Raw genomic sequence first — 25,968 nt, 5'->3', positions numbered from 1 at the left:
AATCGATGTCGGGCCGATTCCACAGTAGTGGTGCAGAAGAAACAATTGCCGTTCGAGATTCGACGCTTGGAAAGGGCCGAGGCAAGAGGAAGACTACCAATCAACTAGCAGCTCTCTCTCTCTCTCTTTCTCTCTCTCTCTCTCTCCTCAAAGTTGTAAAACTAATTGAATGATTGAGACCTAGCCCCCAAAAACGTTTTCTCAATTTGCATGGGTATTTTTGCCAAGTGGCAGCCTTCTAATTCCATTTTTCAGCAATATCTAGCCATTTAATTAATTTTTAGAATTAAATAATCCTCAAAATTAACTTCAACCCTTGTGACCTTGCCCAAAATTAAATGTGTCCATCCATAATTAAATTGGCTAGGCCATTTGCAACCTGTAGTGGTCCCCAATCTCTGTTGATCCTAATTAAATAATGCTAGTCCCTAGTATCACTATCGACACTTATTGTCCAAATATTTGTCCCAGGGTTAAAACTGACACCAATTGACCCCCAAAGCCTAGTTGGCATAACTTATCACAACTTTTTCCTTTAACACCCACTGCATCCTCTGAGTCCTTAGCCTATTACCATGAAATAATTGCCATGTGCATCACATGCGCTAAACAATCTTGCACATTTGATTAATAACTTAATTAAATGTTATCGGCAAGATTAAAGCTTCTAAAAATTTCACATCCTTGTGATAGACCTCCCCCTTGAAACCCTTGCAATCATCCTCAATTTCATAAGGCATCATAGTCACAACATTAGCCATTGTTGTTCAACCATGCCACATGCCCCAAACCAGTAGAAAATTTCCAGCTAACAAGTACATAACATAAAACTGAAAATCAGTCCTAACTATTGCTAGAAACTCATTGGGTGCATCTATAACTTATTTTTCTCAACTATTCCAACTTTCAACAATAGAAAAACATTAATTTAGCATAAAGCATGGCTAAAACTATCAATGGTATTTACTAACATGTTGCTATCCATGGAACCAGCTGTAAACCACTGAGAATTGAGCATAGTTTGATTATAAACTGATCACATCTGACAACTGATCACAAACTGCTGCAAATGTGACTCCAAATTGATCACAAACTCATTGATAAAACTAACCAGCAATCAATGCGAAAACTGATCCCAAAAGTGACCATAAACGGTTCTTAAATTGATAAAAAATTAAGTTGAAGCTGATCAGAATTTTTGTCTTAAAATTGAGACAAAATTCATGTCAAACTAATCATAAGCTAATGCAAAAGTATAGTTCTTGTGCCTAGATGAAACTCATACTCATCTGCGTAACAGTGACTAGTACACCAAGTAGTGACCTCATGGAAAACATACTATTAGCATAGTACCTTGGATGCATGCTAAATACAAGTGAGATCCACTATATACAAGAGTTGCCCACAACTGGTGGAGTGGAAGTACTACCTTCCTAATACTCTCGACCCCTGCTCCGCTGAACTTGACAGAGTTTGAACTAAAGTTGGTTCTAATTGAAAGGCATCTAGATAAAGTTACAACAACTGAGGATGGTTTGCTAAGTCATCCTCTTCTATCCATTTGACATCCATTGGTGAATAATTATGAAATTTCACCAAGTATCTCTTGAAAACTTTACTTTTGACCTTTCTTTCCTTATGTGCCAAAATCTGCTGACGTACCAAAATCTCATCTAGCTCCTCAACCTCAGGTTGGGTTTAAGTAGATATATCCTTTGGCACATCATCATGAAAAGGCCTTAACAAATTGACATGAAGGGCATTGTGTATCCGCCAATGTGGAGACAATTTCACCCATTATGCCACATCATTGATCTTCTCCAACACCTAGAAGGACCCATAGTATCTCATACTTAACTTCGGATATAGTCTTTCTCTTCCTTTCATCTTTTTCAGCCTTGTCTTTTCAAAATGCAACATTACATAATCACCCTCTGCAAATTGCAAGGCACGTCTATGACTATCAGTTGCCCTCTTTTGCTTTTCTTGTGATCTTTGAAGTGTATACTTTATCTTTGCATATACTGCATCTAAGTTTTCTACATAATGGTCAGCCTTAAAGATCTTATTTTTAGTTTGCAAGATAGGTGGTGTGCTCTTGCTGCCCTCAACCACCTCAAATGGAGCTTTGCCAGGTCAGCCTTGCCTTTTCAAAATGTAGCAATACATAATCACCCTTTGCAAACTGCAAGGCACGTCTATGACTATCAGTTGCCCTCTTTTGCTTTTCTTGTGATCTCTGAAGTACATACTTTATCTTTGTATATGCTGCATCTAAGTTTTCCACATAAGGATCAGCCTCAAATATCTTATCTTTAGTTTGCAAGATAGGTGGTGTGTTCTTGCCACTCTCAACCACCTCAAATAGAGCTTTGCCAGTGGAACTATGCATTGTGTTGTTGTAAGCAAACTCAATCGAGGGCAAATATTGCTCCCACTTTGTCTTGTGGTTTAAAACATAGCACCTCAAAAGATCTAACACAGTGGAATTTGCTTCCTTAGATTGACCATCTGTCTATAGATGGAAGGACGGTGAGAATTTTAGTGTGGTATCCATATTTTTTTGTGAAGATAATTGAATTAAGTAGCAATCATAGCAGCTAAGAAATGCGGTTCTTTGAATTTGAAACTTACGAAACGTTTCTTAAAGTACGAAACGTTTCTAAGAGTAAAAAACGTGGGTTTATTTATTTATTTATTTATTTTTGGTGAGTTGGAATCTAAAACATGGTTTTTTTGACACAAACTATTGGGCAATGTTAAACATGATGATGAGGATGTGTAATGACTTGTGAGGGCTCCAAATTTTGGATGAGAGACTGATTTTTTTGTGATTTTGTTTAGTTATTGAACTTTTTCAATCTAGTATTTATTCTTGTCTTGAGATTTAAATATTATACGACTTTAGTCTTATTTATGAGTTATTTATGATATATTATGATTCATTCTCGATTTTGACATTTTGTCAGTTTGTTTTGAAATGAGAATCATGATGTTGCAACTTGACTCAGTCCATATTATAGATAGACTATTTACATGTTAATTTCAATTTTCTTTGTATGATATGTATGAATCATAATGTTTGAGCTCTAAACCATAGTATAGCTTGTCCAAAGACTAACTTTGACATAAGCAACAAGTCAATAATGGATCAAGGATATATAACATATAATGTATTATTCTCAATTGACTCTATTATCACTCAAGCTCAATTAGCCATTCTTTGTTTAAGAGAGAGTTCCATAGAGGTTTAGAACCTCTTTCCCTAGTCAAAACTATTAAAAATCCCTATATAAAAAAACCCACGTTTCTTATTTTACCCCCTCTTGAAAGAAACTTACGAAACACGTTTCTGATGTTTCGTTTCTAAACGTTTCTGACGTTTCTTGCTGCTATGGTAGCAATATTTACATTAGACCATCAAGTCAGCTAAGAAAAAATAGACACAAATGAAAGGCTGCCAAGACTCTAACACACAAATATCACACAGAAAGGATAGTTGGTGTGGGGCGAATAATATCTAGCCAGGGAGTAGCAATGTCAGGAAGAACCAGATCAGTTGAAACCATAGAGAAGATCTGCCATAACACTAAACCACGAACATTGGTCACATGGCCATGGATGCCCATGGCTCAATAAAAAATAAAGGCCATATTCTCAAGCAATCTCTTCCAAATAAACTAGTTATCCGAGGGTCTTAATCACTAACGATTAACTTTGGAATACCATGATACCTAAAGATGTGTTGCAAAAACAATCGTGCCATATGATGAGCCTTTATTTTCTTCTTCATTGGAATGAAATAGGCTTATTTACTAAACCTGCAAATGATAGTCCATATTTCATCATTCCTTGTAGGTATCCTAGGAAGCTTAAAAATAAAGTCCATTGCAATGCTTTGCCAAGGCCTACCTGGAATAGGTAGCAAGGGCTGCAATAAACTTGACATCTTTTGCCCATCATGCTTTACCTTCTCACATATGATGCATGTCTTGACAAACTGCTCTGTATCATGTCTCAAAGCTGGCGAACAAAAGAAATGCTCCAGTGGCTTGACTGTGGTATCAATACCTCTATCCTGCATATGGAGGAGCATGACTTTCATTGATAACTCTTGGTCTTAATTGCTTTGTGACACACAATCATCCATGCATCATCAAAAATTCATCTCTTAGCACAAAGTGCTCATGCCTCTAGCCATTGCAAAGCTGATCATAAACATTAGTGAAGTTTGAATCAACAACATATTTTGCTTTCATGGCATCTAACTCAATGTGATAAACCAAGCTGAAATTTGTGGCTCACGTAACAATGCATCAACCAGAACATTCTTGTTACCATTAATATATATAATCTGAAAATGAAACATAGACGTTAGAACGTATCTCAAAGTGTGATGGTTTGCTTGCATTGTAAAATCAGCCCCCAGAATATAATGTTTCCACGTAGACAATGGATGAATTACAGCCAAGAGCTCTTTCTCATAGACTTGCAAATTCTTTTCTATACCATAGAGAATTCGACTCTTATAAGCCAATACTCAGCCATCCTGCATAAGAACAACCCTAATGTTTTTACGAGATGCATCAACACTAAACTACGAATGACTTCCTTAGATTGCGGGCAACACAAGCACTAGATCTAAAGTCATCTTTTTCTTGAACTTTTACTGAAATTTCCACTGCTATTTATCTAAATGACACATCCTTCTTCTGCAAAGTATACAATTGGGATATAATTTTAGCAAACCCATGTATATACTTTCTGTAGTAAGAACATAAACCCAAGAAGCTATAAATCTCGTGCATATTTCTCAAAAGTGGCCATGATTGTATTGTCTCAACCTTTGCAAGGTCCATGTGAATACCATCAGCTGATACAATATACCCCAAAAAGTGGATTTCATGCAAAAAGAATTCACTTTTCTTACCATTGATAACTAGCCTATGCTCACGCAGTACATTGAACACAATGTCCGAGTGTCTTTTACACTTTATCTCATTCCTTGAATAGACAATCATGTCATCAAAGAAAGTATCCACAAATCCTCTATGTGGCTTGAAAATGCGATACATCATCTGATTAAAAGTGGTAGGAGCATTTGTAAGCCCAAAAGGCATGACAAGAAACTCATACAGCCCAAAAGATGTTTTGATAGCTATCTTAGGCACATCCTCCGGTCTAATGCATATCTGATGATATCCACTTTTCAAATCTATACAGCTGAATATGGTTACCCCTTGCAATCTATCCATAGCATCATTAATCCGAGGAATCGGAAAGCAATTATTTATCATGGTCCTGTTCAGAGCATAATAATCAATGTACATACGCCATGAACTATCCTCTTTTTGCACGAAAAGCATCGGAGAACAAAAAGAAGATGAGTTGGACTGAATCAACCCTTTTTCTAACAGCTCATTGACTCATAATCTCCTCTTGTTGGGTTGCATTGACTCTGTAGGTGGCTTATTAGGCGGACTACTTTTAGGGATAAGATCTATACCATGATCTTTTGGCCTTTTTAGGTGGTAGTTGCCGTTGAAGTGTCTGAGAGAAGCAATCAACACACATCTTTAGAAATGACATGCGATCCTTCTCTAACTTTGACATGTTTTCAACATTCTCACTATCATCTTTATCCTTAGTAAAAACCAAGTACACTGAAAAATGAATTTTCATTACTTTAGAAATGGCAGTTGTAGATACAACATGTATAGATTTACCTTTCAACTTTACATCAAGTGTGAGTGCCTTTCCCTTATGCTGAATAGTAATCTCTTTTGTACGAGAATCAATCATTCTATACATACGATGACACCATGGCATACTAAGCAATACATGACAACCCTCAAGTGGAGCAATGAAGAACTCTTTCCTTATCCATATATCCTTGCATATAGAACTGAAGCTTTCCAATGAGTGGTGTGACAAGCTCTAGACATAGCCTTTACATGCCATTCTAACTTTCCCCATGGGTCCCATTTCATCCTCTATGATGCTTAGATGGACCGCCATGTCAACAGAGATGGATTTGGCTCGTGCATCATTATCAAAGAAAATCAATGCATGCTAATCCCTAATTTTTTCCCATGCTCTACACAACTCATTAGCATTAACATTCGGGCTGATCACTAACAATCCCTTGATTTGCTGGGCTTGAGACACCTGATTGCAAGCCAAAACTTTGTGTTGGTGTTGATTTTTGCTCTCAGCTGAGAAATTAAAGCAATATGTCTTTATACAGTGAGATGCAATCAAGCAATGATGATACCTCTCAGTATAAATATTTGCATGGGAATGATGAAAATGCAATGCGTGACCTTGGACAAGGCTCAAACCATGGACAGCAAGCTAAAAATGTTGTTGGACAAGATGCAAAGTCTTCAAGGTATAACGAGGTTGATGACCAGTAAAGTGAAGAGGAATTTGATAACTAGTTTAAGAATCACATGAGGACAATAGCAAATGTCTTTGTTGAATTGACAAAGAATCCTTAATTTACCTGATTTTTGAATTCTCTGAAGAAGGACAACAAAGGCAAGAAGAAGGCATCTTCTACACCTTTGAGACAACAAGGTGCACCGAAGGTAATGCCAAAGTCTTCATTTGAAGGTCCCAAAGATGCTAATGAAGCGAAATAGTTAGTACCTATGGGGCAAGGAATGCAAATGCAAGGCCGTTATGAAAGTGTCAATCCAATGAATTTTGGACAACTAGGCATGCATACTATGATGGGCTAGCAAGGATATTTTGATGGAACCAGGATTTTTCATGCTATGGTTGGATAGGGACTGCATACGGAATGCATGGCACAAATTCCCATGGTATGTAGCAGCCAATACATGGTGTGCAAGGTCCAACGTATTTGGGTATCGTTGGAAAAATATGCAAAGCCCTATGTATGGCAACATTGGCTTTATGCCTAGGGCACAAAGTAGCATGTTTGGTAATGCATTCGTGTCTATTAGAGATCCATTAAATGAAGAAAAACTATTTTCTTTGCTCAATAGAGACATGAGTTAAAATTGGAGGCAGGGATGTAGGGAGTTAGCGACCTCAGGTTTTGAGTTCTCATTAACCTAAAGAATTTGGTTGAAAAAATACTAGACAGCTAGGAAACTCATAGCCAACTGCAGTCTCAGAGATTATATCAGAGCTACTTTCACTAACATCCACTTTTTAACTTGCTCTAGATTGATCACGAATTATGACCTAGCCACTAGATCCACCAGGTTCAAATACAACATAAAAATCAATGAGAACGATGATGAATGGGTGGCCAACTTTGAGTTCACCTCGAAGCTAGTGGAAGAGACATTGGCTTTGATCTTGCAACCTATTTAGGGGAAACTTCACGGAGTCCTTGAAAATTCGAAAAGCAGCCACTTTCTTGAAAGGGAATGCATTGCAATGGCGGTTTGTTCTTTTGATACAAGGTAGAGCATCGTCAGCATGGGTAAAATTCAAGCAAATGTTTTCAATGAATTGGTTGATAAGTACCTTTGAGGTGGACATTATGATAACTTGGAATAAGTTGGATGCCAAGGAATGTAAGAATTTGGAGCAGTATAATAAGAAGTTTTGAGATGCATTGCTACCTATTACTTCCTATTGCCCCATACCCCTTTATGAGCAAGTGGAAAAATATGTTTGTGGGCTGCCTAAAGGAATCTGATTTTGGCACTAAATCGACCATGTCTAGCATGTCTTAGCTCATAGAGACTGTTACTATAGCCAATGCTTAGTTGCGTGGGAAGGATTCAAACTTCCTAGAGAGTGGGGAGAAGCCGAATAAAAGGTTATTTCAGGTTGAGAAAAGGGGAAGTTCTGAAAATCAGTCTCTAAAGAGGCTAAAACAGCAAAGAAAGTGCTCGAAAACATTGCCACAATGTGGGGAATCGATGGCTACAAATAAATGTTTTATTTATGAATAGGAGGGTTACATTGCAAGGGGCTGTCTTAATAAGCGGCAAGCTGGAAAATTAGAAAATTAGGGAGATTCTAAAGAAAAGAAGCCCAAAACATTAGTGGGATTGGTGCGTGATGTCATTAGTGATCAGCCCAATGTTGATGTTACTAGTTGTGCAGAGCATGGGAAAAAATTAGGGATTAATATGCATTGATTTTCTTTGATAATGATGCACGAGCCAAATCCATCTCTATTGATATGGTAATTTGTCTAGACATCAGAGAGGATGAGATGGAACCCATGGGAAAAGTTAAGGAAGAGTTCTTGATTGCTTCACTTTAGGGTTGTCATGTATTGCTCGGTATGCCATGGTGTCATCGTATGTATGCAATGATTGATTCTTGTGCAAAAGAGATTACTATTCAGCATAAGGAAAAGGCACTCATACTTGATGTAAAGTTGAAAGGTAAATCTGTACATGTTGTATCTGCAACTGCCATTTCTAAAGTAATGAAAAATCATCTTTCAGTGTACTTGGTTTTTAGTAAGGATAAAGATGATAGTGAGAATGTTGGGAACATGTCAAAGTTAGAAATGGATCGCATGTCATTTCTAAAGATGTGTGTTGATTGCTTCTCTCAGCCACTTCAAGGGCAGCTACCGTCTAAAAGGCAAGAAGATCATGACATAGATATTATCCTTGGAAGTAGTCCACCTAATAAGCCACCCTATAGAGTCGATGCAGTCCAACAAGAGGAGATTATGAGTCAAGGAGCTGTTAGAAAAAGGATTGATATCAGCCCAACTCATCTTCTTTTTGTTCTCTGGTGCTTTTCGTGCAAAAAAAGGATGGTTCATAATGTATGTGCATTGGTTATCATACTCTGAACAGGACCATGATAAATAATTGCTTTCCGATTCCTCAGATTGATGATGCTATGGATAGATTGCAAGGGGTAGCCATATTCAGCCGTATAGATTTGAAAAGTGGGTATCATCAAATATGCATTAGACCGGAGGATGTGCCTAAGATAGCTATCAAAATACCTTTTGGACTGTATGAGTTTCTTGTCATGTCTTTTGGGCTTACAAATGCTCCTGTCACTTTTAATCAGATGATGTATCACATTTTTGGGCCACATAGAGGATTTGTGGATACTTTCTTTGATAACATGATTGTTTATTCAAGGAACGAGACAAAGCATAGAAGACACTCGGACATTGTGTTTAATGTACTGTGTGAGCATAGGTTGGTTATTAATGACAATAAAAGTGAATTCTTTTTGCATGAAATTCACTTTTTGGGGCATATTGTATTAGCTAATGGTATTCGCATGGACCCTACAAAGGCTGAGACAATACAATCATGGCCACTTTTGAGAAATGTGCACAAGATTTACAACTTCTTGGGTTTATGTTCTTAGTATAGGAAGTATGTACGCGTGTTTGCTGAAATTGCATCTCCATTGTATGCTTTGGAGAAGAAGGATGTGCCATTTAGATGGATAGTAGTGGAAATTTCAGCATTTGAAAAGTTCAATAAAAAGATGACTTTAGATCTAGTGCTTGTGTTACCCGATCTAGGAAGTCATTCATAGTTCAATGTGATGCATGTGGTAACAACATTGGGGTTGTTTTTATGCAGGATGGCTAAGCATTGTTTTATAAGAGCCAAAATCTCTATGGTACAGAAAAGAATTTGTAGGTTTATGAGAAAGAGCTCTTGGCTGTAATTCATGCATTGTCTACGTGGAAACATTATTTGTTGGGGGACTGATTTTACAATGCACATAGACCAAGAAATTGCATAAAATAATGATTTAAGGTGAAATTCTCAAGGGATTTTCTTTGCCTTTTGGCATACTGACAAAGTTGTCAGAGAAGCATATGAGATGGGTAAATTTTCTCTCTATGTTTCATTTCAGATTGTACATACTGATGGTAAAAAAAATGTTGTGGCTAATGCACTGTCACCTAAGCCATAAATTTTAGCTGTCAGCATAGTTTATCACATTGAGTTGGATGCTATGAAAGGGAAATATAATGCTGATTCAGACTTTGCTAATGTTTATGATCAGCTTTGCAATGGCCAGAGGCATGAGCACTTTGTGCTAAGAGATGGCTTTCTGATGATGCACGGACGATAATGTGTCACAAAGCGGTTGAGGCCCAGTGTCATCAGGGGCGCCAGTTTTAGGGGCCAATAGGCTATCCATTGTTTGAGATTATTAAGGTTGTTTGTACATTCTAAGTTGTATTCGTTTGCTGATTGCTGTAATTAAGTGCTTAATCAGGGAATTACCGCCCTTTCCAAGAAGGAAGGCTGGTTTCAATCCACATCTATTTATAGGAGGCTGCGGAGCAACTCAAGTCATCTGTTCTTTGTAGGTCATCACTCCTCTAGTGGCTATCCAGCCATCGATGACTGCTCCCACATCATTACCAGCCCTTGGTAACCTGTCTTCAGCTGGCGCCTATTGTCATGGCAACCTGTCTTGGATCCCCAAAACTATTGCATTTGCTGCTGGAGCAGGCTGCCCTACTGCCCTATGTTTGCTGTTGGAGCAGGCTGCTCTGCATCAAATTTACCTTCCCCAGTTGTCACCCAATCATCTACTGCTGTGTGTGACCGGCTGCACTTCTCTTCAAGTGATATATTGCTGCATTTACCAGTTCCAGCCCTTCAGACTACTGCATTTTGGTTTCCAGCCTATTGCCCTTCCATTTTCATCATCATTACACTCCAATTGGTTTATACATACCTTGGGATCTGTGTATGGTGGACATCACTCTCGGACTACTCCCGTTGCTTTGCCTTTCATTCATTCATTCCTTCCTTTACAGCATTCATTCATTCAAATTTAGAGTTGAGCCTTCTTTGTTTGTGTTTATTGCATTCTTGTTTGAGTTCTTTTGTTTTAGCCATGTTCCTACATTCTACTTTTCTCAATGCAAACCCTAGCATCACTTCATAACCATGCTACTGACCTTTAGAATGTTTCAACTATAGAGACGCTTTCTAGAAATTGGACAAAAATCATCCATACTTTCTGCTGCAGATGGGAGATGTGGTGGTTCTGACTGGATGAGGAGAGACACTTCCATGTGGATATGGGGCTTTGGCACCTTTTTTGACCTCTCTCATATGGTTCAACACTATAGCCCACTGGATTGGTTGTTTACGCAACCATTGTATTTATGATGAGATGGCTTGATTTCTAGATGCCTTGCAAGGTTCACATATTGGTGATTCATGGACAAGAGTTCTTTCTAAGGAGCAAGTGGAAGCTACTTAAGTGATTGGGCATGAACCATGAGGATGCAGTCACTATATCTCCAGCTTTTTCCACTTGTGCTCTAATATCATGTGTAATGTACCTGCCACTAGCTAGGTTAGCGGAGGTATTGTTTAGTAGTCGTTGGGATTTAAAAACTTGTAAACTTGTCTTGGAGTTGTCTTTGTGATGACTTCATACATGATACTTCCTTATTGCCAAGCAAGTATGTGATATCTTGACATAATTAATCAGCTATTCTATGAAATCAATGTTTGATAGTTTAACACAAAGCTGTCACAGAATTATTTGCGAGTGTGATAGTTTGGGTGAGGCTTGGATCTTGGATAGGTCAGGTTGAACATCTTATGGGCTTTCTCTAAATCTTGCATAAGTCAGGTTGAATGCCATATGGGAAAGTTTGTGGTCTAGGGATGATGGTAAACCTGATGAGATTGTTTGAATAGAGTGTAAATAGAAACACCTAGGAATTAGCATCAGTAGGGCTCGAGCTAGCACATGGACTTATAATGCCCTGACAGCAAAAATGTGTGCACAAATTTAGTATTCACATGCACAAGGATGCAAGAAAGGATAAGATGGATGTGTCACATTTGCTAAATGTGATTCTGTTGCAGAAAGTATGTTATTGTAAATATTGTTTTGTACTTAAAAACCTTGTGACATTTTCGAACTTGCAGAACGCGAAACAATTTTGAAGCACAATTAATTGGGGCTGACAAGGCAAAAGATTTAGCCGTCTTGAAAGTAAGCTTTTGATCCACATCATGTATATGTAATGGATGTGCTTGTAATCAACATTCACATTTCTTTCATTGTTGTTCTTGCGCCTAATGCTTGTAATCTATAGTGGTCAGCTTGCTAGCTGCATGACTGAGCTGATCCAGCCACTGCTCCCTTCCATCTCTTTGTCACTGTCCTGGCCTCCTGTGCTGACTTTGTCCTCCCTCCTGCGAGTTGCATGGTGGGCTCCTTCCTCGCCAAAATGACTCCTGTTCTATGTTTTCAAAATCTGATTTTAGTTCCAGTTGTCAATAACATAACAATTGGCATATAACAAAGGCAGAAGGATAGGGGCAAAAAAACAAGACCATTAACAATAATATTAACAGCCACATCACCAAGAATGACAACAGTAGAAGCTTTTAACAGCCACCACAACAATAGCACCAACAGTAGCAGCAGTGGTAGTGGTGTCGGTGATGATGATGGCAATGCAAACTATTGCACAATCTTATCTGAAATAGGGAAATGCCAGAGCCATACATTCTAGAGAAAATAGCTGGGTTTAGTAAATGGGTCAGTTCAGGCATGCTTTTGTGTCACAAGGCTGAGGACTGTGAGAAGAAGTGTGGTCGGTGACACCAGACTTGGTTAATTATCTATGCTCCAATGATAGATCAGAATGCAGTGACAGTGACTCTTGGGGACTCATGGTGAAGTCAATGGGAGGTAGGAAGGAAGAGGCAGTGGGATGCCGAGAAGTGTGAGAGTGAGAGGGAATGTGATGGGTGAAAGACTGGAGGCTGTAAGGCACAGAATTGTCCAGCTTAGCTTGCAGTTCTTCAGCAACTGGACATCTGGGTTCCTGGGCGGATCATCCTATTTTGTTTTATATAGTGAATAATCAGATGCATGAAGTGGTGTCTGAGGTCTAATACTTGCTTATCTGCAAGTATCAATTTTCAAGGTAAGGCTTGACATGTCTAGGTTTGTTCCTTCTGAGCTCTTAGAAGTGCAATGTTATGCATCTGCTAAATTTTTGAAGGTAAGCTTTGGCATGTCTGGGTATGTGTTGTTTGAGCTCTTAGAATCTCAAAGTTATGCAGCACACACATTTTCGTCACTTGCTTTCTGTTATGGTCTGTCAGGCCTGTCAATTTTATTTATTGGTAAATTACCTGTCAATGCAGATAGATGCACCTCCTGAGTTACTACAACCTATTACTGTAGGACAATCATCAAAAGTGAAAGTTGGACAGCGATGCCTTGCAATAGGAAATCCATTTGGGTTTGATCACACACTGACTGTAGGCATAGTTAGTGGGCTGAACAGAGATATCTACAGCCAAACTGGTGTTGTCATTGAGGGGGGCATTCAAACAGATGCTGCTATCAATCCTGGAAACAGGTGATAAAGTCTTACAACTTGCAAGTGAGTTTCTCTGTTCAAAAGATGTATCCAAATGCAGCATAAGAAACTAAGAAGGCAGGTTGATACTGCAGTGGTGGACCTTTGTTGGACTCTGGAGGAAGGCTGATTGGCATTAACACGGCCATTTTCACAAGAACAGGCATGATATAGGATCTTTTTTCCAGTAAATTGTTTGTCTTAGTTTGATACTGTTCACAAATGATATTCAGCTGTTTGGATTTGCTTGGTTGATGACAATGTAGTTGCCAGCAGGTATTATGTGGCAGAACCAGCAGAGAGTATCAACTCAAAATACCAGAGCAGTGTGTAAAACTTTGGGGCTTCCTTTCTAAGCTAAAATACAACCTGTTGGTGCTGTCCCACCGAAGCACTTAACTGTCTTGGCATCTGTGCTGATTTTGGGAGACATGAAGCATGCTATCCCAGTCCTTTTGATTGTCGGAATGGTCTCTAAGCCTTAACTGGAGCCAGTGAAGGGATGGTCTCAGGGATAAATGTTTAACTGTCCTTCCTGGCATGGAGAGCTTCCATGATCAATTTTGTACTAGCGGAAAATGCATAGCCTTAAGACTGCTCCCACATATTGGGTAGTTACTCCATGGAACTTCCCTCCATAAAATCTAAGGGAAGGGGGAATGTTGACTTCCCAAGTAGGAGGGCTGGGAGGCATGGACCATTGTTCTTGTTGTATCTCTATACTATTGTGTTAGCTGTGGCAAAGACTCATCCTGCTCTCTTGGCCCGTCTTGCAAGGGCTTCCTTACCTACCGTCTTGCTTGGGCAACATTCCCTTCTGCTCCATTATTCTGTTATCCAAAACCTTTTCTCCTCTTAAAATTTTTTTCCCTTCAAGAAAAAGAAATTCTATCCACAACACTCCAGCTGAACAACTAAGCTAAAATGCTATTCTCAAAAAAAAAAAAAGGAAAAAAGAAAACTAGAGGAACTCAAGGGTTCATGTCCTGTATGCTGAATAAAGAGTCAATCTGGTGGGATGTACCACCACATCAACCGAGACATCCACTGAAAGGACTTTCCATGCACTAGATAGCTAAGAAAGCCTCTCTCCTTTGTGCATGATTTGATCTGGTTGTCTCCTGTTTGTGGGCTAGAGTTTGACAGGGACATTTCTCTCCTGTTTGTGGGCCAGAGTCTGACAGCGACATCTGGAGCTCTGATTGTGACTGTCTCTCATGAATTTCCAATTTTATACATTCCCTGCCTAGCAGTCGTCACTGCAGACTTTGCCATGCATTTAGGTGCATTTTATGGCAGCATTTTGTCCTCCCTGTGCTCGTTGCACCATTTCTCAGAAGGTCTACTCATTTAGGGCAGCAATTGGCCAGTTTTGGTGTAGGCTGTCATAAATAGCACTCATCTCAAATGCTGATACTATCACATCTGCCTTTGCCCTCTTCTTTGTCAGCATTCTTCATCATCATCGTGTACTTCTTCTCCTCATCCTGCTGCAGCAGTCTGGCACCTTCATGGATGTGGCTATTGTCTACATGTGTAGGGGCTTCTCCCTTGTTTGCTGCATTTTGATCAGGTCAGTTTGTTCCTCCTCCTTTTCTGCATTTATTCCTCTCTCTCTCTCTCACACACGCACACACACACACACACACATTTTCATAATCAAATGGCTACCCTAGTGGTAATCCACTTCTTTTATCAACCCACTGACTTGGGTTCAAATTTCACTTTTTTAATACCTATACTAAATGATTGTGTGGAATGTAGGAGTTGAACCCAATGTCTCTCTCTCTCTAGGGAGTTGATGATTGAGGTTTAGATGTTTGCCAAATTCTCATTTACAGACAAACACTTGCACCCAAAACCAATCAACAACGTGCCTTCTAGATGTGCCAAAGTGTGAGGCTCCCAATAATCTCCCCTACCTCTGACCGCTCTTGCCGGATGGGTAGTGCCTCCAAACCAACCACAACACATGCAAATGCCTTGGTAAGAAGGATGGTATCATGCATCTCCGCCTCATGTAGTAGGTGGCAGCCGTGGCTAACAGTCCCCCGGTCCCCCAAGAAACGAAACCTAAGCTATGTACCACACGATGAAGAATGTGCCAGCTCTAGTACTTGCCGGATGGGTAGTGCCTCCAAACCAACCACAGCACATGCACTTGCCTTGATAAGAAGAATGGTATCATGCATCTCCGGCTCATATAGTAGGTGGCAACTGTGGCTAACAGCCCTCCAGCAAATGGTCCTTCAGAACACAAAACCTAAGCTAGGTACCACATGAAGAAGAATGCAGCATGCTTCTCTCCACACCAATTGTGTTGCCTCACAAGACCGGAGGCAATGCCTTGGGGTTTCCAAGCATTGCAGTGGACAATGCTTGCAAACTCCATCCTGTTGTGTATCCACCAGTCAACTCCCAATTGCCAAGCCCCCATGTGCCAATAGCCATTGGAAATAAGACACCCTCTGCGGCCTCTAGCTATCCTAAAAACTTTGCCAAAAGGTCCTCGGAAAGCCTTGGTAATGTTGTGCTCCGCCCAGTGCCTATTGTGCGAGGGTTCCCAATCCATGTCCTCTTGCATTAGGACATGCTTGCCAATTCATGTTGTGTAGGTCAAGAAACGCTAGGGCTTCTTGGAAACTGCAATGGCTGGCCAAAGCCCCTCTTCGGGGTCCCACTCCACCTCATCAAGGGGCCAGCTCTCCCAAATCCATAGGCGCCATTCCCTGAACTCATATGACAATATGCTAGGTTTTGCGTCGAGGAAACACAGAAAGTATGACCATGACTAAAACACAAAGACTCAAATAGTGATGTGCACACACAAATAGAGAAAGAGAACTTTGAAGTAAATGACTCTGCAAGGGTTCCCAATCCATGTTCTTTTGCATTAGGACGTGCTTGCCAATTCGTGTTGTGTAGGCCAAGAAACCCTGGGGCTTCTTGGCAATTGCAGTGATCGGCCAAAGCCACTCTTTGGGGTCCCACTCCACCTCATCAAGAGGCTAGCTCTCCCAAATCCATAGGCACCATTCTCCGAACTCATGTGACAATATGCTGGGTTTTGCATTGAGGAAACATTGAAAGTATGACCACGACTAAAACACAAAGACCTAGACAGTGATGTGCAAAATTCAAAACTCTAAACACAAAACTTGAAAACTCAAAATGCAAAAACACAAACACAAGTAGAGAAAGAAGAGAACTTTGAAGTGAATAAATCAATGCTGTAAATGAATGTAAGAGTGTACGAAATGCTCAAAGGCAAAGCAATGAGTATTGGAGTGTGACGTCCACTAGAGACAGAAGTGTTGTAACCACGAGTTGGAGATGTCAAAGAGGGGTAGGCAGAAAAATGCAGCCTATAGGAGTGTATCAGTGATGACAAAGACCTCCACAAACACGACAACAACTGTATGACCATGCTACAGCAAAAGCGTAATAGTTACGCCACTTGGCTGATCAAGGCGGAAGTTGGAATGGGCAGATTTGGGGCAGTAAACTGTCGTGATGTTTGTCGAGGAGGCTGGAGAGGTGCAGCAGCCTGTTGCTTGACTGCAGAGGCTGTAAACGAAGGCTGATCAGGTGCTGTGATGAGGTGGACAGTTGGCGCTTCCAGTGGAGCAGCAAACACAGCAGTGGGAACCTCTAGAATAGTAGGGCAATGGCAGCAATGGCTGAAAACTGGTTGTGTGGGACTGGAAGGTGAAGGGCTGCAGTTGATGATGGTTGGACAGTAGATAGTCACCAGCTCATGGCTGAAATCTTCACGTAATTGTGAGGATCCTGCATGGAAGGATGGGGTTGAATGCTGGGTAGCTTGTCTATTTATAGATGTGGAAGGATCCTCCCAAATTAGGGTTTTGCATGTGGGACATAGAAACTCTCTAGAATGGTTCCCTGTTTAATGAGACTTTTAATGACTTGTTGTTTTGGGGCTTTTTTAAAGAGCTAATTAGTTAGTATTGAATTTTTAGCTCAATAACTCACTTTAGGGTATGAAGGGGTCTAGGAGCCAAGTCTTCCCCTAGAGTTTGATGACATGGATCCTCCTCCTAGGTATAGGTATTAGCTCCTTCTCCAGGGTATAGCTAGTCTTCCCCTAGATTGTGATAACAAGGATCCTCCTCTAAGTTATAGCTAGTAGCTTTCCTTGGTGACCTTTGTCAAGGACTAGCCTTCTGCTGGCCTAGATTGTGAATAATACCTTGTGGGGGGGCAATGCCCACTCACTTGCAACCTGTAAGGGGATGTGCACCAACGAGAACCTAGCTTCCCCTAACTCACTAGGCAACACCTGCTCCCTACCTGAGCGGGGGATCGAACCATTCCTAAGGGATTGCTCCCTCGATCTCCCTCCTCCTAATCTCAACTCCACGCTGGTAGACAAATGCTTGTTGTAAGATTGTGTTGAATGCCAACTTGTAAACCTTCCTCCACACTCTCACAATATGGGCAGGGCTGGCCTCCCACCCCGGTTCGCTAGACATGAGAGTGCTTGCCAATCTGGGTCTTGTCACGGTCTTGAACTTGGGGTATCTAGACTATTGACTAGCACTCTATCTCCTCCTGACGAACTGGAGACCTTTGACTTTGGACCTTACGTTGCCACACTGGTAGCAAACTAGGTAGGAAGGAGGATCTATGTGGGGTGATCTGTGCTGATGTAAAGTTCCATCTCAAGAATGACCTCCACTCCTTGTTGAGCTGTGGCGTGCACTCTTGAAGGCCCTCCTATAGATGGATCTTTCATGTGTGCCTCCTAGCATGAGCCCACGAACCACCAACTTGCCCAGGAGGGCCAGATTCTGGTACACAATGTTGATGTTCACAATGGCTTGTTGTCTAAAGGTGTGCCTGCTAGCCTTGATCTCTAAAAACTTTAGTATTTTCTTGGTATCTTCCATTGCCACCTGTACTTTTGGAACCCTTGCAGTTGCCACTGCATCAGCAAAAGAAGGGGGGAGGACCGTGCCAATGAGGCACCCAAAATCCTCTACCAATTGTTGGCACTCGATTGCCAGTCTGAGAAAAAGCAAGGTGACCAGAAACCAAGGGAGTTTGTTGTGGAGCTCGAAGCTATCAACAGTTAAGCGACTGTACCATGGGACCATGTAAATGACTCCTTTCATGGAGGCTACGAGGGATCTGCCAACAATCTCCAATGCTGCCTCTGCCAAAGTGAGACGAACCATGAAAGTGCCTTGACTCATGTATGGCCACCCTCTCAGAGCCCCCCAGTGCCACAACTATTTTGCACAGAGCAACCTTTGTGCTTCTTTGTTTTTTGCATGTGACCATGGTCTTGACTGTGTATCAAATGGGTGGCTTGCATTTTTGAGGCTCATGTAAACCAAAGTTTTGGTGCTCAGCATGTCTGTATCTATATGATGACAGTTTTGGTATCCAAATTACATAGATTTCGTTACTCTTACAACCCTCATCTGTGTCTTATCTGTTGTATCTATTTCTCTTAGTTAGAGTGCTTATTCTAAATTATATGATGGATCCTTCTAATTTTTTCTCCCACTGATATGTGATGATTACAGGAACTTCTGCTGGAGTAGGCTTCGCTATTCCTGCAGATGTGGTATCTAAACTGGTACCTCAACTGATGCTTTACGGCAGAGTATGTGCCTTTTTATCTTTGACCACTTTAGCCAAAAAAGTTTTCCTTGTTGTATCAAACATATCTTTTATCAGTTGTTAATGAACTGTTGTTCCCTGGTGCTATAACCTTATCCAAGCCTACACAACACATTTACTCACATGGAGTCTAAGGGACTACCTACAAATTAGGGCTCCACTTAGTGGGTTCCTCAAAGGCTCTCCTATACAATGGCTGTTCTTTACAAAACTTTATGGATAAGCAGTTAAACGTGACTGTGCAGGATAAATGAAAGCAGATATACCATCAATGAAAAAACTTAGAAACAAGATAACTAGAGTTTTCACAATAACTAGCTGCTGAAAAACAGAAGCTTCTGGCCATTGGGGACCAAATTGGTGGTCCATGCTCTTTCTTTAACTTCTGGGATTCACACAGACGGTGAAAAGCAACTGTAAAGGTCTCCCAGCAACCTTCCTAAGGTGTGGTAATATCTGGTTTTAGGTAGTTTAGGTGGACATATTTTCAGGTATTGAATGCCTGGTGTACATAACAGCTGCAGTCAATCAATGAAAGGTGCTCCTCCTCACTGTAACTGCTGGGACAGAGGATTAGCAGATGCTACATGGGAGATCTTTCAAACATCAAATCTCATGAGTTTCTGCAGCCTTATTCTCTAGTTTTTCAATGTAACTGTCCTCCATTTAGATAGAGTTGTAAGTTTCATAACACTTAATGTTTCTTAATCCTCTTAGTTGTTTTAGTGTGCCCCTCTGCTACTAATGATGATTCACCAGATTTAGTTTGCCAGCTTTTCAGAACATATGTTGTTTCCTTTGTGCAGGTGGTAAGGCCTGGCTTGAATGTTCAATTAGCACCTGACCTGGTTGCAAAGCAGCTGAATGTTAAAACTGGTGCACTGGTTCTATCGGTAACGAGAGTTCCTCCCCTTTGACACACTTCAGTATAGATATGCTAGAATACAATATTGATGATATTCGTTTTCCACAGGTAAATGAAAAGGGTGCAGGTGCCAAAGCAGGTTTGAACCCTACAAGAAGGGGTTTTGCTGGGAACATTGTTTTGGGTGATATCATAGTAGCCGTGAATGATTCTCCTGTGAGTTATTCCTCGATTATGGTCTCTCTTGAACATGCTTCCTTTTTGGAGCATGATAGTTGTTACCATTTTCAGTAAGTGTGAAGCAAAATGGCATGTTTATATACACGACTGTGTATGAATACCATGGATCGATTTCCCTCTTTTCAGGTCAGCAATGTTGCAGAGCTCACAAAGGTGTTGGACACATTCAATGTTGGAGATACGGTCACTCTAAAAGTCCAACGGAACAATGATACACTCAAGTTACCCATCACATTGGAAGAAAATGTCCTCTAATCCTTGAAACTGCAAATAGTTGATTCATATCCCACAGAATGGCACCATAGTTTCTTCTTTTTTTGAAGCAATATCATACCACAGACAGCTGCACTTGTATGGAGCAGATGAAGCTTTTTCTTCTTTCCACGAGTCTTGTCAAACTCACACCGCTAGGATGAAGGGAGATCAGCTCAAGCTTTGGATTCTTTTCAATTTCAGCTGTTGGAAAGACGAACATCATCCATTGTCCTTTCTCTGCTATTCATTTAGGCTCAGTCAGGGCATAGAGTTTCATTGCATTGTTTGTTTCAAGTTATAATGTTTACTTCCATAATGGTACAAAACCCTTGTAATAAGGCAATATTATATTCCAATACAAAAACACTGATAATACACAGTATTATATTCAAGTGATGAAGCCCAAGTTCTCCATGACCACAGCGCAGCAGCCTCATGTAAATCTCTGAGAGAGAGAGAGAGAGAGAGAGAGAGCGATGGCGAATCTGCTCGTGACTTGAGGTTCCTGCTGCGGCGATTTTCCCTGCACCTCCTGCTCGTCTAGGGCAGCGCGTCGACCCGGATTCTGATCCTGCCCCTCAACGCTGTGTATTTTGTGTGATTCTATAGGCGGCTGTGTTGTGGCAGACTGCGATAGCCTGGATCTGCAGTTGCGCAGAACGTCCACAGAGAGAGAGAGAGAGAGAGAGAGAGAGAGAGAGAGGCCTGCACAGATCGCGACAGAGAGACAGCGCGAGAGCAAGAGAGGGAGTCCTGGGCGCTGTCGCCTGGGCTGGCCCCTGGCGCCTGCCATCGCGACCTGCACTCTGCTGTCTTGGCCCGCCAAGTTTTTTGTGCCCTGCATACTGCCTATCTCAAATCGTCCTGTGCTGCAGCGTGGAAGCCGTGTCCAGCGTATTGCAGAATTGCCAGGTTCAATGGGTGTGCTTGCAGAATACATCCCTGCACAGACCGGGCAATGACAGTAACAGGGACAGCCAGATAGACCTTCTACAAGGACAGATCTGTTCCCAGGAGGCAGCAGCTTACTGACGAACAGAGGCTGTAGACACCTACGCACAGACAAAGAAAGCAGATCCGCCTCTGTACAGACAGAGAGAGAGAGAGAGAGAGAGAGAGAGAGAGAGAGAGAGAGGCATCTGCGCCGTTCCTGCCTCCCGTGAGCTCCTGGCTCAGCATCTGACTTGCACAAGTGGTGATACAACATGGCTGGTCTGGTTATGGCTTTTATAGACCAAATGGTGGCAGCCCTTGGTCCGGATTCTGATATAGAGGAACCAGAGGAGATGGTTCCTTGCATAGAGGAGATGCCCCCTGGTCTTGACTCCCAGCCTGCAGGCAAACGCACCAAGCATACTTCGGAAGAGACAATGGATCATCAGGAACGTTCTTATGCTCGGGTTGCCTCTGATTTTGTGGATTCTCAAGATGTTGACTAGGAGCATTTGCTGGAGTTTGCCAATACTCTGCTTGGCGATTATGTTCAACATAATCATGAAGCGTTTTCTGACTCTGGAACTGAAGATGTTTTGGAAGCCACTGTGGACCCGAAAAATGTCTTGCGCTCATTTTCAGTGTTTTATGAACGTGTTGTTATACTCTTCTTCACTGGCAAGATCCCAGTGCTTTCATGTATTCACCAGTGGCTGCACAGTCTGCTACAAGGGGAGTGTGTTGAAGAGATTTTTGTTAGGCCCCGAGGTTTTTATGAGGTGCTATTGAAATCTGAGAAGCATCGTGCAGATCTCTTGTTTAAACTGCCATTGTTCTTTGATCGCCATTTGGTCTATGTTGTGCCATGGCGCCCAATGGCAGATTTTGAGCGCCTGCTTCAACGTGAATGCTCGGTGTGGGTTGAAGTGGAAAATTGTCCAGCTGTCTATTGGCCACTGTTAAAGGATGCCATGGCCATTGTGGGCACTGTTCTGCTCCCCCCGAGCCTCAGAGCCATGAATCGTAACCGTTTGTGTATGTTATGGGACACTGCTAGGAAAAGGCCTGCTTGGCTACGTCTTAATTGCTTTGGCATGCATCCTTTGCACTTTCGTTTGAAATGGGGTAACTTTGCAGGGCATTGCTTTTCATGTGGAAAATTGGGGCATTTTATGGCCGAATGCCCAAAGAAGCAACCGACTTCAAATGTTGAGCATGTTGTGCTGCCCATGGAAGATATGGTGCTTAATGCTCCATCGCAGGATGCAACCCAGCCACCTTAAGTTTTGGATAAAGGTAAACAACATGTTTGGGATTTGGATTCCCGTGGCAATGACTGGGTAGATGTACGTGCAAAAAAGGGTAAAAGGTTTGATGCTGGCATGGTGGATATTGTACTTACTGCTTCACAAGATTCCATGCGCACTTATATGCGCAGGAAAGAAATGTTGTCTTCAGAGCACACTGCTCATGCTATGATTTCTTCTACTTCCCGTAATCAGCCTACGAGGAAAGTATATACGGACGGTCCAAAGGGTCCATCTGCTAAGTTGGCTTTTGATACTAGAGGTAACGTGATTACCCCATGGGATCGTCGTTATCCCCGCTCCAGCCCCAAGACAGTGGATATACCGTCTACCTCTAAATTTGGCCGTCAGAACTCTTTTGCCATGTTAGCTGATTTTTTGGATGAGTTCTTGACATTCTAGCAGAAAAGATTAAATCGAGGCAAGCTATGTCTCGTACGTGATTTTTTTAAAAAAAATATACATGAAGATAGCCACGTGGATTGTGCGAGGCATTTGTTCTCGCCATAAGCAACATGCCATGTGGACTGTATTGCATGAGAATCAGTGGGATGTCTTGTATGCGGTTGAGCACAAGAGTCACGGTGAAGCAGGAAAAGTTGTGGATTGCCATGGGTTTCGCTTGTTTTATGCAGGGACACATGCCATGCATTATTCTGGTGTGCTTATGATTGTACATGAGAAATATCAGTTTGTTCTTATTAAAAATGATGTGCATGGCCGTTTTGTGGTGATTGAAGTTTTATTTGAAGGAGAGATCTTATGGTTACTGGGCCTCTATGCTCCGAATGATCCTTTATCCTGCCGGGAGCTTTGGAATACTTTGCAAACCTCCTTGTCACTTGGCAGACGGGGTTTTTCGATGGGGGATTTTAATATGTGTGTTGATTCTTCACAGTCCACATCAGAGCATTCGGTGATGGACGCTCCAGAAAGTCGTGTGTGGAATGCATTTGCTCTTGCCATACTTAAGCAAGATCTCTGGTCTTGGCTACACCCTTCTTCTACAGGGTTTACTTTCCATTCTGCGCAGTATGCAACTATATGGTCGTAGTTGGACCGCATGTACATCATGCAGAATGATGATTTTCTTCTTGAAATGCTGGAAATGAAAGTGTTGCAGCAATATGCCTTGTTGGACCATTTCCCTCTACAGCTTGAGATGCTTGCACAACCCATTGCACCTTTTAAGCAATTTCTGGATAGACTCCCTTTGCGTTTCAACTCGTCGTATTTGAAGCATTCAATCTTTCAAGGCTATATGCAACAATTGATTGATAGATTCTTATTGGACTTCTCCTCTGAGGGCAATGCTTCGTTTGAACGATTGCTCTCTAATGTGCAGCGGGTTGCTCGGCAATATGGGATCCATTATGCATCTCTTTGTCGGCGGCGTCGACAAGCAGCGGAGGACTTACTGGCTTTGGTTCGTTCTCTACTGGTGGACACTCCAGATGATGTATTTCTACTGCCACTGGCGATGCGTTTGGCTGATCTTATTAAAGAGTTTCAGTTAAAATCTTATCAGCAGGCCAAATTGCAAAATTTGACTGAGAATTTGCAAGATAGTGCTTGTCAAACTCATAAGTTCTTTCGAGCTCTACATGCATCTCCTGCTCGAGAAAATATGACTAGACTCCAGGATCCAGAAGGTCAAATGATCATTGATCCTCAGACTATTGTGAATATGTGCAAGAATTATTTTCTAGACCTTCTTGGTTCTTCTCCTTCACCTTCTGACCAAGTTACTTAGGCACACTCAATTTTCTATGATTTGGTCCGCAATCAAGTTCCACATGGCATGCAAACTACTTTGGAGACAGATATTTGTGAGGCAGAGGTTATGGATGTTTTGTTACACCTACCCAAGGATAAAAGTCCCTGTTGGGATGGTCTCACCAATGAATTCTTTGAGGCTTTTCCTACTCAACTAGTGAAACCATTGACGACTATGTTTCAGCAGGTTTGGGAAACGGTGTTCATGCCTTCCTCATGGAAAGGTCTTATCAAACTGCTTCCAAAAGTTCCTTCGCCGTCAATGTTGAAACATTGGAGACCAATTTCTTTGATGGGTTGGATGTATAAAATCTTTTCCAAAGTGATGGCCAATCGGCTCCACAAGCATCTTCCGACCATTGTGCATCCTCTTCAATATGGTTTTATTAAGGGCCGAAACATTTTGCATAATATCTTAAATGTGCAAATGGCTATTGATTATGCAAGGCACTCTAATCAGGAAGTGGTATTGATTCAATTGGACTTGGAAAAGGCTTTTGATTATTTAGACTGCACTTTCATTTGCAGAACTTATGTCTACTATGGGCTTTGGTATTCGGATGTCCCGCTTGATCTACACCATTAGTGCTGTGGCTTCTTCGCGAGTTATGCTAAATGGCGGTGTTACCGAGCCATTTGTCCTTGCACGCTCTATGAGACAGGGTTGCCCTTTGAGTCCTCTCTTCTTTGCCCTTGCGACTCATCCGGTTCTTTCGATGTTATCTTCTATGGCAGCTTCGACTCAGCTGGCTGGATTGTCTCTTCCTTTTGGACAACACTTCATTAGTCAATCTTTGGTTGATGACAGCTTTATGATTTTGCGTGCAGACAAGGATAATCTTTGCAAAGCATTAGATGTTTGGACGCTGTTTGGTCAAGCGTCTGGTCTTCATATCAATGCTTTCAAATTAGCCATTCTCAGTTGCACGGAGTCAAATTTACAGTCATTGGGCTGGCAAGGACTGGTTGTTTCCCGTGGTTCCATTGTCAGCCATCTTGGGTTCCCTTTGGGTATTGATGTTCGGCCAAAGCAACTACTAGAGTGGATTTCACAGAAACTAGCAGCCAAGTTTCTGTATTGGAAGTCGCAGGCTTGGCCCTTCCATGTTTGCCTCAAAGTGGCCCAGACAATTGTGTTGCCAATGCTCGCATATTTCTTGCCATTGCTGCTTTGGACTACTACTTTGAATGCTCTTACTCAATACATTCGTTTCATGTTATAGAAGGACTTCTTACATGCAGGCATTTCATGGATTTCTTGGTCGCATGCATGTACCCCCAAACGCATGGGTGGTGGGGCTATTTTGGATGCCGAAACTCATATGCTAGCACTTCGTTGGTCTCTTTTTCGTGCCATGTGCTTGGATCATCACCCATGGGTCGTTATAGCCCGTTATTTTCTTGAGGATCACGGGCTTGTGCATGGTAATACCCAAATTCGGAGCTCCTAGTGGCATGTTCTTAATGCAGACTCTCGGTTTTCTAGTCCTTCCTCATCCCTGCTTGCTCATTTAGTATGCTCTTGGAAATTGGTTCTCCAAAAGGCTCGGTGGCATCCAGCAGAGGACCGCTTACATACTAACTCTTTTCAACTGGAATTGTTG

General features: G+C 41.6%; 1 protein-coding gene across 1 annotated transcript in view; it reads left to right on the top strand.

The window, feature by feature from the left end:
- The window catches only part of LOC148021196 (protease Do-like 8, chloroplastic), a 117,766-nt gene extending 96,976 nt beyond the window's left edge, over positions 1-20,790 (top strand). Inside the window, exons 7-13 of the mRNA XM_087699027.1 lie at positions 11,889-11,955; positions 13,122-13,339; positions 13,435-13,502; positions 18,892-18,971; positions 19,795-19,881; positions 19,962-20,069; positions 20,220-20,790. Coding sequence (XP_087555153.1) covers positions 11,889-11,955; positions 13,122-13,339; positions 13,435-13,502; positions 18,892-18,971; positions 19,795-19,881; positions 19,962-20,069; positions 20,220-20,348 — 757 coding nt within the window. The 3' untranslated portion in view covers positions 20,349-20,790. The remainder of the gene's footprint in view (positions 1-11,888; positions 11,956-13,121; positions 13,340-13,434; positions 13,503-18,891; positions 18,972-19,794; positions 19,882-19,961; positions 20,070-20,219) is intronic.
- The last annotated feature ends 5,178 nt before the right edge of the window (positions 20,791-25,968 follow it).

This window comes from Lygodium microphyllum, chromosome 18 (genome assembly GCF_053477565.2).
Source record: "Lygodium microphyllum isolate KBCC chromosome 18, Lygodium_microphyllum_v1.1.10, whole genome shotgun sequence".
Classification (NCBI taxonomy): domain Eukaryota; kingdom Viridiplantae; phylum Streptophyta; class Polypodiopsida; order Schizaeales; family Lygodiaceae; genus Lygodium; species Lygodium microphyllum.
This window is presented reverse-complemented; position numbering and strand designations above follow the sequence as displayed.